The 15,340-nt window shown below is 51.9% G+C and overlaps 3 protein-coding genes across 5 annotated transcripts in view; 1 reads left to right on the top strand and 2 right to left on the bottom strand.

The window, feature by feature from the left end:
- SLC11A2 (solute carrier family 11 member 2) overlaps positions 1–2,603 on the bottom strand; it is a 34,189-nt gene extending 31,586 nt beyond the window's left edge. Inside the window, exon 1 of one of the 2 annotated variants that reach the window (XM_006031712.3) lies at positions 2,583–2,603. The gene's annotated coding sequence lies outside the window, so the exon portion shown is untranslated. Of the gene's footprint in view, positions 1–2,283; positions 2,307–2,582 lie in introns of those variants that run through there. The other variant, XM_006031713.3, reaches the window with a different exon arrangement.
- A 130-nt stretch (positions 2,604–2,733) lies between these two features.
- Positions 2,734–11,091, top strand: LETMD1 (LETM1 domain containing 1). Of its 2 annotated transcripts, none has more exons than XM_025213413.1 (8): positions 2,734–2,862; positions 3,009–3,148; positions 4,381–4,496; positions 4,896–4,978; positions 6,313–6,499; positions 8,669–8,821; positions 9,260–9,356; positions 9,738–11,091. In XM_025213413.1, exons 1-8 carry the CDS (start codon positions 2,771–2,773, stop codon positions 9,806–9,808), a joined length of 939 nt encoding a protein of 312 aa, XP_025069198.1. In that variant the 5' UTR covers positions 2,734–2,770; the 3' UTR covers positions 9,809–11,091. The 2 variants fall into 2 exon arrangements, with proteins under 2 accessions (XP_025069198.1, XP_025069199.1); XM_025213414.1 differs by lacking the exons at positions 9,260–9,356; positions 9,738–11,091 and adding exons at positions 8,110–8,209; positions 9,073–9,144 and having other exon boundaries at positions 8,667–8,821.
- A 130-nt stretch (positions 11,092–11,221) lies between these two features.
- The window catches only part of CSRNP2 (cysteine and serine rich nuclear protein 2), a 26,030-nt gene continuing 21,911 nt past the window's right edge, over positions 11,222–15,340 (bottom strand). Inside the window, exon 7 of the mRNA XM_025213416.1 lies at positions 11,222–15,340. This exon is cut by the window's right edge and continues 5 nt beyond it. Within this exon, the coding sequence (XP_025069201.1) occupies positions 15,045–15,340 (296 nt within the window). The 3' untranslated portion in view covers positions 11,222–15,044.

The following is a 15,340-nucleotide window of genomic DNA, read 5'->3' on the forward strand; positions in this document are numbered from 1 at the left end:
CATCACCCTGTTAGAACAGCTAGGAACAGGATTGACTGGGCTGGATCAAGGCCAAGGTTTATCTAGACAGATAGTGTCCTATCTCCAACAGTAGCCAACACTGATGCTTCAGAGGCAGGTAAAGAAAATCGAAGTAGTTAAGAACTAGCTTTCACCCAGGGAGTTTCTTCCTGATCCCCCCAGATTTATGTTATGAAACATGCAGATTTATTTCAAAACCTCCAAAAAGGTTTAGAAAGGATAATTTGGAAGAACAGCCAGTAGCTTCATTAGACATCTAAGCAAAGGCACTTCCCTAGAGCCGATCCCTGAATAGCGAGTAGAATGGAGCTGGGGGGGATGACCCCCCCAAGAGATTTATTCTTAGTTGAAAAACAAAGTGCTCCACACACAGATGATTCCATAGTTTGGCAAGGCCTCCTACAACCGAAGGAAATGGACCCTCTAGATCTTCCTCGTGTTGCATTACTTACCCATTTCGCAGGCCGGAGGACTCTGGTTTATGGGCTGTTTGTTAGTCATTTTGTGAACCGGGCAGACTCTTAGCTTGCAGTTCCCAGAAGAGAACAGCACAGCCTGCTCTCCCCTCTCTATATAACAAGTGCCTCCACCCAATAAGATAAGGGTACTTCACACTTGCCTTGGACCGCCTGGCATGGGGCAGAGCTACTTGAAAGAGGCTGGAGAAGTTAACAATAATTTTCTCCCAAGCATAATTGATTCTATCTCTGTGCTACAGTAACTGATGACCTGACAAGGTGGTTATTAGCAGGGAATTAATTGGAGATGAGAAACTTTGATCAAGGGCATTCTCCCAATACAGGTAACTATCTGATCTTGGGTACAGTGAGTTATATTCACCCCAAACAAATGCTATCAGTCAAGGATACTAAATTAAAAAGTCATTTGGTAAAACCTCAAGTACCACCCAGGCAATTAATGCATGTGACACACTGGACTTTGCTTCAAAGGGACCATTTTTCAAACAGATTACAGCCAAAACTGGCATGGCTGCACATTTTTGAGGTACGTGCAGCACTGATAAGATGTCAGTCATCTGTTCCATCAGCCGGAGAAATACAGCACCGAGTATCGTTGGTCAGTGCCAACCAGAAAACCTCATGAAGTGGGATGTGAACAATCGATGACCTGGAGGCTACTGATACAACCGACAAGCTTCTGTGTGTTTCTTCCGATAAGCAAATTGCTGAATGTGCTACCCTTGAGAGGTACAGGGGAACAGGGCAAGGGATGATTAGGGTGCGACCACGCTACCATCTCAGCCTTTTCATGGATACCATGGAGGAATGGTCCCCAGTCTCAGCTGGCCTACAGCCACTCACGCTGGAGCGTGTTATCCACGCTCCCTTCTTTCACTCAGTGATAGGCATGTTGCTACCCAGCGTGATAGACTACTACAGGGTAAAAGCTGGGATAGAAATTTAGCCCCTGTAACAAAGGAAGGAGCCAAGCAGAACAAGCCAAAGTTGTATGTTTTCAGATCAGGCTTCTCAGTTTCCATCCCTCACCCCCACTTCACCTTCCTCTGAAATAAGACACTGGAATTGGAGACTAGATACGAAACTGGGCAGGACCCTGCTCAGAAGAGATAGAGCAGGGGTTCCCAAACTGAGGTACATGTACCCCTGTGGGTATACAAAGCATCTCTGCGTGAGGGGGTACACAGGAGAAATTGTGTAATAGCGGATTTAATTTTCATTATAATTGGCATTTAAGGGGTTAAAATATAAACCATATGCTGGTAGGGGCGGCGTGCAGGCAGCTGGTTAATCTGGAAAGGGGGTACATAATAGAAAAGGTTTGGGAAACTCTGAGGTAGAAAACCTGCCCTGGTACCACTGGATGAGTTTTGCTCATATTTAGGGTGAACCTGCTCACCAGAATTCAGGCCATGGAGGATTTTTCCCCTCTGATCAGATTCAGAGGGAACCTGGTTTACCTGATCTGTTCACTGCCTTCCCCTGCAGCCTGTTGGGATCACACAGGCACGTGGCACCTGACCATTCCTCCGCCCGCACGGAGCTCAGGGAATGGCGGATGTTTCAGTCTCTTCTGTCCTCCACCTGCAGTGCATATTTTAGTTGCGGGAGGACCGAAATGTTGTATTTTCTTCTTTATAACGGCAAGTCTCCAATGCCTGAAGAAGGGCGTTTGTGCCCAAAAGCTTGCAAAGACCTTTTTCCCCCCAACTACATAGTTGGTCTAATAATAAGTATCACATCTACCCAAAGAACCTATATTTTCTTCACGTACAATACGTACCCTTCCAGGGACGGGAATGGGGAGTCCCCTAACAACTGGGCTCTACTTGACTGAAGCCCCGGGGTTAAGGGAGGGCGCCTGGGGGCAGCCGGCCTGACACACAGCGGGGCCTGTCCCAGGAGCGACGCGCGGGACAGGAGAGCAGAAGGAGGCAACTCCTCCCCCTGGGGGAGCTCGTGCAGCTCCGCAGGTCGCCAGGCCCGGAGCCCGCGCGGACGTGACGGCCGCGGCGTGTAAAGGTCCCGAAGGACGATAACCGGCCGGAGCGCGCGCGTGCCGAGCCCATGTGCCCGCCTCACCCTACTTCCGCCTGCAGTCACGTGCCAGGAAGGCGCAGGGAAACCGCTCCCGCCTCTTCGCTCCGCGCCACTTCCGCCTATGGTCACGTGCCAGGAAGTGGGGTGGGGAGTGGGGAAGGCGCCGCCATTTCCAACCAATCCTCGAGTCCGGCGCTGCCCTTTGCCCTTTGCCCTCGCGGCGGCCCAAGATGGCGCTGCCCAGGCTGAACGGTTGCTGGAGCGCTTTGCGCTTGTTACCGCGGGCGGGGTCCGCCTGGCTGCCCGGCCGCGGGGCGGTGAGGTGAGCCGAGCCCCCAGCTCCCCCCTCCCCTCCCCTCCCCTCAGCAGCCGTTACGGCCGTTTCCATCCCCCACCAACGGCCCGGCCCGTCACCCCGGAGTGGGAGTGGGGCGGGGCGGGTTGTCTGCAAGTCCCCTTCTGCCGCAGGCCGCTGTCCTCCAAGCCCGACCCGCGGCCGCTCCTCAGCGCCCTGCTCAGCACCGTGAAGCGCGCCAGCGGCCGGTACGAGCGGTTCCTGGAGAGGCGCTTCCCCCGCTTCTACCTGCTCTACGCCACGTCCCACCGAGGTAGGTGCCCCTTACACCAACACGGGTGCATCCTACTTACCCCGGTATCCAAGGCGCGTGAACGAACACGCCTTCTACCCCAGCGCTCAGGTGCTGGGCTCTGGAGTTGCACAGATGTGCTGACGAGCACTGGAAAACAGCAGTAAGTTATTTCTGAGCAAACCCCCGTGCTGTGCAGCAGAGCATGGTGCCGCTTCCCCCGGTCCTCAAAGCACAGAGCTCTTCCTTCAGGAGACGCTGGTAGGGTAGTGGGAAAGCGTGGGGAGCTGAGGTAAGGGATGGCACTGTCAGCTGGGCAGTGTCCTCCTGTCCTGTCCTCCCCTCCCCTCCCACAGGCCTGAGCCCCAGCAATCCCCCATCAATGCTAAGAACCTGGAAACCAGTCGGCTCGTTACAGGCCAATCATCAGCCTCAATCCCTGCTGCTGCGCAGGGCACTAGTTAATTAGTTGTAGAAAAAATTAAATAATGCTACAGAATACTGAATTTCTTACTTTGTATTGATGAACCTAAAAGTACTAAAAATATTACATTTCCCTTTCTGATATTACTTAATGTATTAACACAGGGTAGAACTATGCTTGTCCATGTGGCCCTTGGCTCATTTCTGGTTTGAAGGTTTGGCCCACTCAAAAAAAAAAAAAAAAAAAAAAAAAAGGCTGAGCACCACTGTTGCAGTCTGCCCTACAAAGGAGAGTTTCTTCTTCAGTCTTTTAACACGGTTATTCTGAAACATTGCCAGCCCGTTCCAAACCAGGCGCTCAGGTTTCACTGACTGTTGCGCCGATCTGCTCTGGCAGTTGTCATCTTGGCTGAAGTCAGAGTTTGCAAAGTCACCGGGAGAAGTAGTCCTTACCTCTGAAGAGGGGAGGGGGAGGAAAGGAGATGAAAAACCTCTTGCCTTCCTCTCTATACGACATTTTGATGATTCAAAGTACATCTGCAACGTAAAGCTTTTGGCTTCCTCTCACCAACTCCCTCTCACATTCTGGCTGCTGCTTTTGATGGACTGGGTTAGATGCTGATTCCACTTCTCCATCTCGCCTCTCACACAACTGTCAATTGTGGCATGCATGAGACCATGCATGATGCATCCCACTATACTGTCACACACTGCTGTCAGCAGGCAAACTAAAGGGGAGGTAAAAGTTTGCAAAGGGGCTTTTTTTTGCTTGAGCTGGATGGGGCTGTGCTCAGCGCAAGGCTTGAAGGTTCTCTCTGTATTCTGCACAGGATTTAAGGCATTGTTTTTGGAGGCAATAGAAATCAGAAAAATAAAGATTAACATGGCCCATCAGGGGATCAGTTTTCAGCAGCTTCCCTACAGAGACATGGAGAGACTGAGACAGGTGGGTCCAGCTTCTGAGGTTCTTCAGTATCTGTAAGTTGTGCTGAATTTCTCCAAGAGTCAGTTGTTTTGACTGCATTCTCCAAGCCTGATGGGCAAACTCATCCTCATCACACGTGCTTCAGTCAAGGGAGTTCCCTGTTCTAGGATCTCTGCTGCCCACCACCCCAGACGGCGTTTTGGTTTATGAGTGGGTCAGCTGACTGTTTAACCCAAGGCAGCCTGGTAGCTGGATCTGGTGTATAACACTGCTGGGCCTGTTACTGAGCATTTCTCACTGAGAGCAGGGTTAGAGAGAAGGTGGTGGGTTGGAGGCCATCTCTTCCCCGCCCCACCCCCAACTGCCACTTGGGTTTCACTCGCTTGCCGGCTGCTAATCGTTGTTTTACTTCTTGTGCAGTTTCGCAGGGATCTGATCAAGGCCATTCCAGTATCACTGCTCTCCCTTCCACCTTTTGCCAACTACTTCGTCTTGGTGCTGATGTAAGTACATCCTTCCCAACCATCCCCCCAACCCCCCCCAACCATGCTAGGGCCAGGGCCTTGTCCTGAATAGAGGCTCAAACGAGGATTGTAGTCATTAGGAACTGGAGCTGACTCTTGCCTTCTCTTGGCGTTTCTTTTTCTGTTTCTCAGATGACGCTTGTGCTATTCTTGGCAGCCCAATGAGGGGGGTTGCTACAGAACAGCTGTCTTTGTTCCTCCAGAGACTATTTTTGCAGCCATTAAAGCAACACTTGTATTCAGTCAAACTATAGTTTCCCAGTCAGATAATTTTTCACCCCACTTGAGTTGTTCAATTGCTTGTCTAAATTGAGCAAACACAGAAAGGAAGGGCAGCCTGTTTCCTGTCTATCTGTCATTGTCTGGGCACCAGACATTACCTGGGATCTGAAATTTTCTATCAAATTGATTTTTTCCCTCCTCCTGTGCATATTAAGTTTCCATTCCTAGGTTCTCCTCCACAGGAGACCCCTTGCATCTCTCGGGATGGTCTCTGCTCACTACATACGACTATGCAGGGTTACGTGTTTTCAGTGTCCCCTTGCAGCAAAAATAAATATGTATTAACAAATCAGACGGGTTTATTTTTGCCTGAGGATTCTTAAAATCCCTGCCCCATGCCTATGTCTTTCATTGTAACCTGATGAACGCTGCAGACCATGTTGGCATTTGTGATGCTCCGTCACGTCCAAGTAGATTTGCCATCAAGAACGAGTTCTCTTGGACTCCTTGCAAGGGTCCAGACTTCCTGACTCCCTTTCCAGCTGTCCTCCCTCCACTCTGCAAGTGCTGTTTGTTACCCAGTTCTCCCACCTCCTTGCTCTTGTCCCAGCTGTATGTGGAGATTCTGCTAGGCTCTTTTGATTAAATACACTCAAGTGCCTGATAGACTGTCTGCCTTCTATTTCTGTGAGGATAGGGCTACTTTTCAGTGCATCGCTCTCTTTTTTAACACAACTGTCATCAGACTTCTGAGGGCCTTTCTATCCACATACTCCTGACCTGAGGTCACAGCTGAAGCTGTCTAGACAGGCCTGCCAAAGCCCATGTATGTTGCTTCCAAATGGGCCAAAAGGGTCTTTACCAGGTCAAGGGCCAGTTGGCTCAAGCAGTAGCCCTTGCAGTTTTGCAGAGCAAGGGACTGGAGATCAAGTCCTTGTTCCCCACCACACGGCAGATCCCAGAGTGGTTGCTGCTCATTTCCCTATATGGCACCATCCTTGCTGAATTGGAGTTATTGGATTTTTGCCTGTTTTCAGTCATTCTGGCTTGCACCCTTCCAACAGTCGCTCCACTTGCTTTCTCTCTCCAAGCTACCTTTTCCCAAGACAATTGCTGATCCATTACTTCTGGACACCAAAGCAGCAGGTTGAGTTTCTGAACATTTACCATGGCATGCGGAGAGAGGCATACCCAGACATCATCGATGGTTTGGCCCGGGCCACCCAGTTTGTAGCTGACCAGCAGATCCGGGACCCGATGCAAAGGCTGTGCACCAAGGTAAGGGAGGGAAACTTCAGGATCTGGCTGACCCAGCTTCTCAGGTGGGCTTGCAGCCTGCACTGACAGCTGCTAGTGATCCCTGACCTGGCTTGGCTGTGCCTACCCAAGCTCAGTCACTGGAGTGTTGCTTGATCTACTCCACTGGGATCACTGCAAAGCTGCAGAGACCTAACTTGCAACTTCTTTTAAAAAAGGAGCTGCCATACAGGTGTTCACATCAGCAATGACGTAACTTACTTCTGCAGGTTTCGATGGTAGCATAAGTGAATGTAAAGCAGCGTATCATATTTACTTGAAACCAACACAACTTTGAATTCAAGATACCCTCCCAATAATTAGATTTTATACATAACAGATCATAATCTTTCTGTAATTTCCCATATGTAGAATCTAATTATTGGAGGATTGTCTTGAATTTATCCCCCCACTGTTGCAGCAGGGAAAGCAGCAGCAAGAGGGCAAGCAGAAGAGTGAGTGGGCAAGCAGCCTGACCCCCACCCCTTCCACTCCAGCACCATTGCCACTTACCCTCCCTGGTGGTTCTGGCATCAGTGACAGCTTCTACCCTGGCCTGAGCCAGGCAGCAACTGTGGTGGCACCCTGGTCCTGACCCTGGCCAGGCAGTGGCTGTGGCTGGCTCCAGCTCTGGCTACAGGCCCAGAGCCACAACAGCCACCTGCCCATGGCAGGTGCTTGAATGCAAGATGATACTTCTCCCTTGTTGAATGGGGGGTGGAAAAATCTCATCTTGGATTTGAGAAAATATGGTAAATAACCCAGAGTTTAAAAAGTTACCATGGGTTTGGTACACCTATGTCTCTACAGAAGACAGCAGATGTAGCAGCTTGTATCATGAGAGATTACATTATCAGTGCCAGTACAGAATTGTTAGGTCTGTCTGTGGCCTGAGTCATGGCAGATGTTGGCCCAGAGGCGCATGAAGCATCTGAAATGTCCTGCTTCCTTGTCCTAGGTGTCCAGCTTGGATTTTGACAGGGATGGAGGCCACATTTGTCTTAATTCTCTATGACCTTTACTTTGGAAACAAACCAAATCCTCTTCAAGACAAGGGTGTCTCATATCTTGTTTTCCAAGCTGCCTGTTTCAGTTGCTGGCCGGGTCAGACTGAAATTCTGCTCTTCTGATATTTCTTGTTCTAATCTTCCAAAACACCCTGTACTCAGAACTCAGTAGAGGAAAATCCGAAAGCCCCAAGAGGTTGCACCTTTGCTGGAAGACAAGAGTTTTGGAAGTGACATTTCCCGAAGAGAAGCTTCCTTGCCACAACCATGCTTCACCAAGAGACCCAGTTTGCACTGATTTATGGAGGGGAGAATGTGAAGGGAGTGGTGGACAATTTCTTGGACTTGCTGGTTCAAGGTGATTTCAGCCAGACCTATGAATTTCTGCTTTGTCATGGGATGAGAGTAGTGCAGCTGTACTTTGGGGGCTGGCCTTAGAAACGCTGAGAAAACAAAGCCAGGTCTGGGCCAGGTTAGATTTCCAGGATGCCCTGCTACATCCCCAGCATGTGGGTCAGGCTGCTCTTCTATCCAAGGGAAGCATAGAGGACTCTGATATACAGCAGGAACGCTGGGCTCTTTCAGGTGCAGCAAGGTTCCCATCCAGGGGTGGCTGAGCTTCACGCTGTGAGAAGTTTGTTCTCAGGACATCCCCTCGGCTTGAACAGGCTGCGCATCTGGCAGGGGGAAAGCCCCTCACCCTGCAGGGGGGCTGAGCTGTTAGCTTGGTAAGCACCTCACCCTGCAGGGGGGCTGAGCTGTTAGCTAAGGGAATAGCAGCATTTCAGTAGTCTAGTAAAGGGGGTAAGCTGCAGGTTTACACTTTTCATTTAACTCCAGGGTAAGAGTGTATGCATGGGCTATTACTGCCGAAGCTGGGAAGTCCCACTTTCACTACTTTGTAGCTTGTTTGTATGCTTGTCCCTGCGCCCTGCAAGGGCTGGTCGGACAAGATGCCATCGGCAGCTGCTCATATCGTCTCTGTGCTTGAAGCTGCCCTAGACAGTTGTCTCTGAGAGTCTAGATCAGCTCCTAGACTGCCCTTGGCTCTGCCCCTCCTCCCATGCTCTTCCCTGGGTAGTGTGGGTTTGCTCAAGACATCCACACCATCTCAGCTGCCCTCTTTTTCACACTTTTGTCTCAGAAAGCCTTGAGCCGCGTCCTGTTCCTGACGCCTCACTTGCCGACCATTTTCCTGAGGTACCGGCTGCAGAATCACGTGCAGGAGATCCAGCACCTAGACCGGGCCATGCTGAAGCTGGGAGTGAAGGAGCTCTCTGATGAGGAAGTGAACAGGGTGAGGACAGCTCCCACCTTCCTAAGCTCTGTTCTGTGGCTCAGCCAGTGTGAGAGGCTCCCCAAATCCCATGGGTGGAAACACGCTACCCTCTCCTTTCTCTTGGTCTTTAGCAGAATCCAAAGTGGCACTTGCCTTCCCTGATAGAATTTATGTCCCGTGGGATGAATAGGTCACAGGTTCTCCACTCTGAGGTCACTCAGTAATCCCTCTGGGGTTCAAATCCCAGCAGATTCTTTGCTTGATTTCAGTGGGATCACAAGATGGGGCTTTGTCCTGCCTCTCAGCCAGTGCTGGATGGAAGGTAGGGAAATGGGTTTCTGGGTCTTTAAATTGCTCAGAGATGCACAAGGAGCTGAGACAGATCTTCAGGTTGGGGGCAAGGGGAGAATCAGCAGGTCCTATCTGCCTGCCTGACTGTCCCTGTATGGATATTAGGCCTGTTATGTCCGTGGCCTGAACTCCACCCGCCTCAGCCCAGCAGAATGCAGAGAATGGCTGGACCAGTGGCTGAAGCTGTCCTGCATGCTGAAAGGTAAAGTTGCCTGCGCTCCTCTTCCTTTTCGGCTGTCCGTTCCTTACGTGTGATGCCCATCTGGCCGGGCTGGTCTTGGGCATCGCATCAGGGATGCAAGCATTTGGGAGATGGAAGAGCAACAGTGCTTTTACACATCAGAGGGCAGTATGGTCCCAGGGCACGCTTCAGGGGGTACTGAACTGCCTGCACTGTCAGCAAGCATTTGCTGTAACAGCAGCTGTTTCAGGAGCCCTTGTTAAATTAGTGGATAAAATGTGGTTACCCGAGTTATCACCTGCTACTGCTTGTACCATGGCTGGGACAAATGGGGCCTTCCCTTGTAAATGCTGCAGACCTGGTTCCCAGCACTGGAGCCTGAGGGTGCCTTTATGCTTTCAGATTCAGAGGCCTCACTGCTGGCCCACAGCATGGTCCTGCTGTCCACCAACTACCAGGCAGCCAAGGAGTGAGTGGTGGTTGTCCTGGGCGGCTGCTCTCGAACTAGCACTAGCTTCCCATCTCAGCTCATTGCCAGTGCCGTCGGCTGTGATGGACTTGAAGGGTTTGCAGTGCAGATCAGCAGCCTGGAGCTAGCAAGAAACCTCTTGCTTCCCTCCAGGCCTGGAAATCCAACTCTAAATGACATGTCCATGGGAGCTATGTCTTTCCTCCTGTGCCAGAGATGAGCACTTCGATCACCTTTCCTGATGCACTTGAGCCCCTGAGGGGCAGGAATCTACTCTGGCTCCCAGTGGCTTATGTTTGCCTGTCTTGGCAGTGCGTGGAGGCAGGCCTCACAGGGCTGATGCAGTCTGTGGTTCAGGACTGCACCCATCCACACCTTTCATGGTATTGGAAAGCTGGTTGTGTCCTTGCAACAGTCAGAAAGGACTGGCTGTGCTGCTGTTGCCCCTCAAGCCACAGCAGTTTAAGCGAAGAGCCCTTTCCAAGGGAGAAAGCAAATCTCTCCTGCACGCACAAACTTTAGACTGATATCTTATTAACAGGTTCACTGCTGCTCCTGTCCGGGGCAGTGCTCCTTACAGGAAACAAAGCTTAGTTTATTTTGAGTTGCTGAAACTTTTAGGTGTAAAGAAATGTTGAAGGGGAGGGGAAGAGGGGCACCATAGCTTGTGACTTTACACATGGGCCAGTGATATCTTAATGTTCAGATCCAGATCTCTGTTCAGTTGTGGGTTTTGTTGTGTTTTTTTTACTTCTCTGTTCCTTTGAAATCTTATTGCGGCTTAAATTGCCATTTGTTTTCTCTCCCTTGGCTTCCTGCTGGAAACAAGACAGACTGCTTAGGGACACAGTAACAGCTTTGAGTTTGGGAAGCTCTGTAATGGGGCTTGGTTCTGGCGTTCCCAGTGAACACAGGAGGCCGAGTCCTGCTTTGTATAGATATCACTGGGCCTTAAAGTGCAGGCTGCACCTTTGCTGCCATAAATGGGAACACCAAACAGCACTGACCTGCTCTGTTTAGGACAGTTTTGTGATTTTTGGCCCTGAACTTTCTGCTTAACATCAGAGGCGGCTAGAAGGGTGATCAGTGAAGGCTTCTTCTTTGTGTACTTTACTGTCCCTTGCAGAGGATGCAACTAAGGGATTATAAACCAAACCTTTTAACTTTCTAGTGGCTTACAAGTTACATTATTTATTACAGTAAAAATGCATGAACAGACTGTCTTTCCAGTAAATATTCTTACATCTGTGGTTCTGTCTGTGTTCGATTAAAGGGAACAATTCCAGAGGTGTCTTGTGTTTGTCCAACCAGATCCTGCATGGCATACCCCTGGTCTCTGGCATTGCGATTCAGGGCTCCTGAGAGCGCAGCCATTTAGAACAACAATGCAATGGTGCGACAGGAAGCCTAGGGTACAACTAACCTGTAGCACACAGTGAGTCATTAGAGCACCGTTACCTCATCTCACACTAAGAAACAGCTTCTCTATTAAGCTAAAGGATGCGAGTGGGAGGCTGCTTTTGTTATTCTGGAGGTATGACCAGGCCACAGCTTAACTCTAGAGGTGCTTAAAGGATGAGACACGAGGTCTGCGCAAACTCGCTCCCAACCATGCTTGCAGTATGACTGAGCTGTCCAAGCCTCTGCCCCAGCTCCAAGGCAGACTCACCTCAGCTGCTCAGAAAGGACCCATGTGATTTTGTTTTGTGCTTTATCAAAAGGAACATTACATAGTGCAAGTTTGAGCATTTCTTTATTTTTACACTTAAATATTCTCTTTAAATACAGCATTATCACAAGGAAAAGAACCTAAAAGGCCAAAAACCAAACAAAAAAAAAAATGCTGAGGACCTGACAAGCTTTGGATTCACATTGAAAAATGCCACCTGTATACAGTGTGAGAGGAGACTGGAGGTGGGGGTGAGGAAAGTAGCAGAGTCACTATTTTAACAGGAGCAAGGGTCAGAACCAAAATGTCTCCAACTCGGGAACTAGCGGCTGAATGACCAGCTTTTGGACAGGCGGTAGCGGCACTGTGCCCCCGTAGCAGCTCAGTAGCACCAGAAATGGGAAGGGCTTGTTTGGTTTACTACAGGGTTAATCAAAGGGAGAAAAACAAAACAAAAGAAGGGGCTGTTCTCAGGAGTGTGTGGGACCAGCATTAGTGTCACAAAGGGAGTGAAAACCCGAAAGGAAAAGGCGGAAATGCCCTTTCATTGCACTATTCACAGCATAGTTCTCTGTAAAAATAGAATAACCCCTATCCCCTCTGCCTACTCGGAAAGCGCCCACTCTGCCTGGCTGCGGAGACTCGTCCTGGGACTCCGCAGAGCCTCCAACCCACTTCAGTGCCTCCCAGCACCAGAGGTTCCCGACCTGGCTGCGTTGGTCTGTGGCAGCTGAGCCAGGATGCGAGGTTGAGAAGGGAATGGTAGTCTAAAAATTAGTCACTGGTCAAAGCCATTTGCTTGGCCTTTTTCTTGCAGCTTAGAGCTGCCCCTTTGTCCAGAGCAGCCGGAGGCGCATTCAAAACGCTGCAGGCCAGCACTTCAACTACTCCCCACCTAGTCAGTCCCCAAGCAGCAACTGGAGGAGGGAAGTCTCCTCGTAGGCTGCTGGGGCAGATGCCACCAATTCCAAGTGGAAAAGGTGGAGCTTGATCAGAGGCATTTCCCAGCTAATTCCTCCGCGCTGCCAGCACCAGCTTGGAATGTTGCTGGGGGAAGGGGGAGACCTGTTCTTCCTGCCCAAGGTTTCAGTATTCAAGTGTGGGTACTGTCCTACTGCAATCGCACCTGCTCTTGGCAGCAAACTGTCCCAGGGAAGAGCCAACAGCATGAGCAGCAAAGCGCTGCTGCTACAGCTGATCTCCAAGAACAAGTTTAGCCCTTTGCCCCCACCCCTGGGCCCAGTGCACTTCAAACACCCAAGTCAGCGAGTGGGGGTGACAGGGATCTTGCATGCTGACAAGGCCCCAACGCACAGTCCCAGACAGGATCTCAGACCCTACCTCGAAACATCTCCACCTATTCAGAGATGGGCATTTAGGATCATCAGAAAGTCAGGCTGGAAAGGCCCTCCTGAGGTCACTTAGTCCAGCCCCCTACTCAGGGCAGGATCACCCATCCTACGGGGCCCGTTTCAATGCTTGACCATCCCCAGAGACCAGCATTTCTTTGGTGCCCTACAACAACCTTCCTGACCCCCTCAGCAGGAGCAGAAGTGTCTATGCCTGTGCCAGGCAGTGACCCCATCCGCTCCTCCAAGCTACGCTGATAGAGTTGTGGCTACAGGTCTGCAATGGCAGGCAGGAGCTGGAGGTTTGTAGGTCATGCTGAAGCACAGCACAGCTGTCCCTCACCTTGACCTCATACCCTTTCCCAGGGAATGGAGGGTGCTGGGGGCTCTGGGCAGCCTCACTCGCCTCTATTTTGGCCTGCTTTCCCAAGGACTTAGGTCACCAAAACCTCAACTTAGGTGGGTAACTTCAGAGAGAAGCTGCCTCTCGGCAAGAGAGCATATGCCACATGGGTAAGACTGGGGGAGGGCCACAATCATGAACGAGCAGAGACAACTGCCCAGATGTGCAGTGGGAAGAAGTAGCACAGACACCGCAGAGCGGTCACACGAGTGCCAGGGATTGAGCTTGAGGAGAAGCAGAACAGCAGTGCCACAGTCCTGCTGGGCCCTGGCCCTTAAGTACAGCGCTGAGAAATCTCCCAGGGGTCTGGCTGGCTTCTGAGGGGTGGCAGGGCAAGGGGGGACAGGAACGTGCCCCAGCTCCTTGCTGGTAGGAGGGCCTGAGACTTGGAGGAAAGTGCTTTTGCTGCTGGAGAAAGGAGCTCCCAGTGCAGCTCCGAGGAGGGCTTTGCCTTTCTCCTCAGCCCTCCCTCTGTGGGTGGGTGCTTGCTGCTCACCTCCCTCCCCACTGCGGTGGGCCACAGGGGCCCAGGTCTCAGCACCCCTCCCCCTGCCCCTTGCTGCAAGCATATTGCACGTTTGCAACCTTTGCTGCTCTTCCAGGCAGCTTTGCAAGGACAAGGCCCCCTCCCTGCTCACCCGTGGCTGCGGTTCCATTGCACGCGACCCTCCCACCCTCCACATCCAGAGGCCATGACCACACCAGTGGGCAGCTAGAGGCTTCTGTCAAGGTTGGAGCCACCGCCCGCCTGGGTGCTGTGCAGGGAGAACAGAGAACACTGAGATGAGGAGCAAACACCAACATGGAGCAGGCAGGTGCAGCCCCTGCACCCAGGGTGTGGCAGTCTTCACTGATCCAGCCCTCCACGTCCACAGGGAGAAGCTCCAGTCCACTGGACTGGCCCAGTTCCAAAAGGGGTGGCTCCTGGAGACCAGCAAGGCTGCGGCCCTGCCCGAGGCTGTAGTGTCGTGTCAGATACAAGTGATGAGTTGTGGAGGCCCAGTAAACATTGGTTAAAAAAACAAAATAAAAAACCGATGATGAACTCCAGAGGTCCCGCAGCCCTCACACCTGGCTGGCCACGGTGGGGACAGCGCAGGAGAGTGGAACAAAGCTGCTGGCAGAAGCAGGCGGCTTTAGGCCAGCACGCGTCGAAAGGCTGCGTGCCGAAACAGTAAACAGAACCAGCCGAGGATGATGGAGGATCCATAAGGAACGGTCTTTCTGGGCAGGGTACAGGCAGCAGCGAGCAGGTCAACGGGCCAGAGGAGGCCTCAGTGGTCTGCGAGGACAGGTGTGGAAACAGTCGACACAGGAGGAACGTCACCCAGGAGAAGCAGGATGGAGACGCTACTGCAGGCCCCCCCGCAGCCAAGTCCAGCGCTCGAGGAGGGAGGGGTGGAGAGGCAGCTTCACACTATTGCTTGCTTATAGGAGACAGACTCAGACAGCATGGTCCCTGGGAGAGATGGGGGCTCACAGGGGGAAGCCTCCAGTTCTGCCAGTAGGCAGAAGTAGGAGTCTAGCCAACCCCTCCAGTCTGGCAGGGGAAGGGACCACAGGGGGAAGCCCCTGTTTCCACCAGTGGGGGCTCCGCCGACCCCTACGGTCCAGCAGGGGAAGGGACGCCACCACAGGGAGCCTCCCGGCTGCTCTCAGATTCATTGGTTTACTTTAAAATGACCTGTACAAAGCAGCCCGGCACCCGCCCTCCCCCCCATTAAATAATCCAGAGCAGCTGCCGCTGCCACCACTGCTCAATAAAATATCTTGTCAATAAATAGACAGCAAAGAAAGAGTGCAGAGGGACAGGGCTGGGTCACACAGCCAGGGCAGGGCCCAGAGCGCGCTCCTCCACACCTGGTGGCTCCTCCACGCCCTCCGGGACATGCTCTGGCTCTGGGGATGGCGAGTCCGTGTGGGAAAGAGGGGCAGCCGTGGCTTGGCGGCTCTCGGGGGACAAGGGAGCCTCTGGGGTGGAGGCAGCTGCTTTGCCCATCTCCGCCTTGCTGCCCGGGGCTGCAGCTCTGCTGCAAGGCACGAACGAGGCCACGGGAACGGAGAGGAGGCCCAGATCCTTGTCGTTCGTGTATGGAGACGGCGGCTCTGGTACTT

Source organism: Alligator sinensis, unplaced genomic scaffold, assembly GCF_000455745.1.
Source record: "Alligator sinensis unplaced genomic scaffold, ASM45574v1 scaffold551_1, whole genome shotgun sequence".
NCBI lineage: Eukaryota > Metazoa > Chordata > Crocodylia > Alligatoridae > Alligator > Alligator sinensis.

Excerpts from the sequence above, each read along its gene's own strand:
- LETMD1 (XM_025213413.1), top strand. The coding sequence starts at position 2,771 with ATGGCGCTGCCCAGGCTGAACGGTTGCTGGAGCGCTTTGCGCTTGTTA. Across the intron at positions 4,979-6,312 it reads TACTTCGTCTTGGTGCTGAT|CTACCTTTTCCCAAGACAAT; the intron begins GTAAGTACATCC and ends TCTCTCTCCAAG. Across the intron at positions 8,822-9,259 it reads CTGATGAGGAAGTGAACAGG|GCCTGTTATGTCCGTGGCCT; the intron begins GTGAGGACAGCT and ends TATGGATATTAG.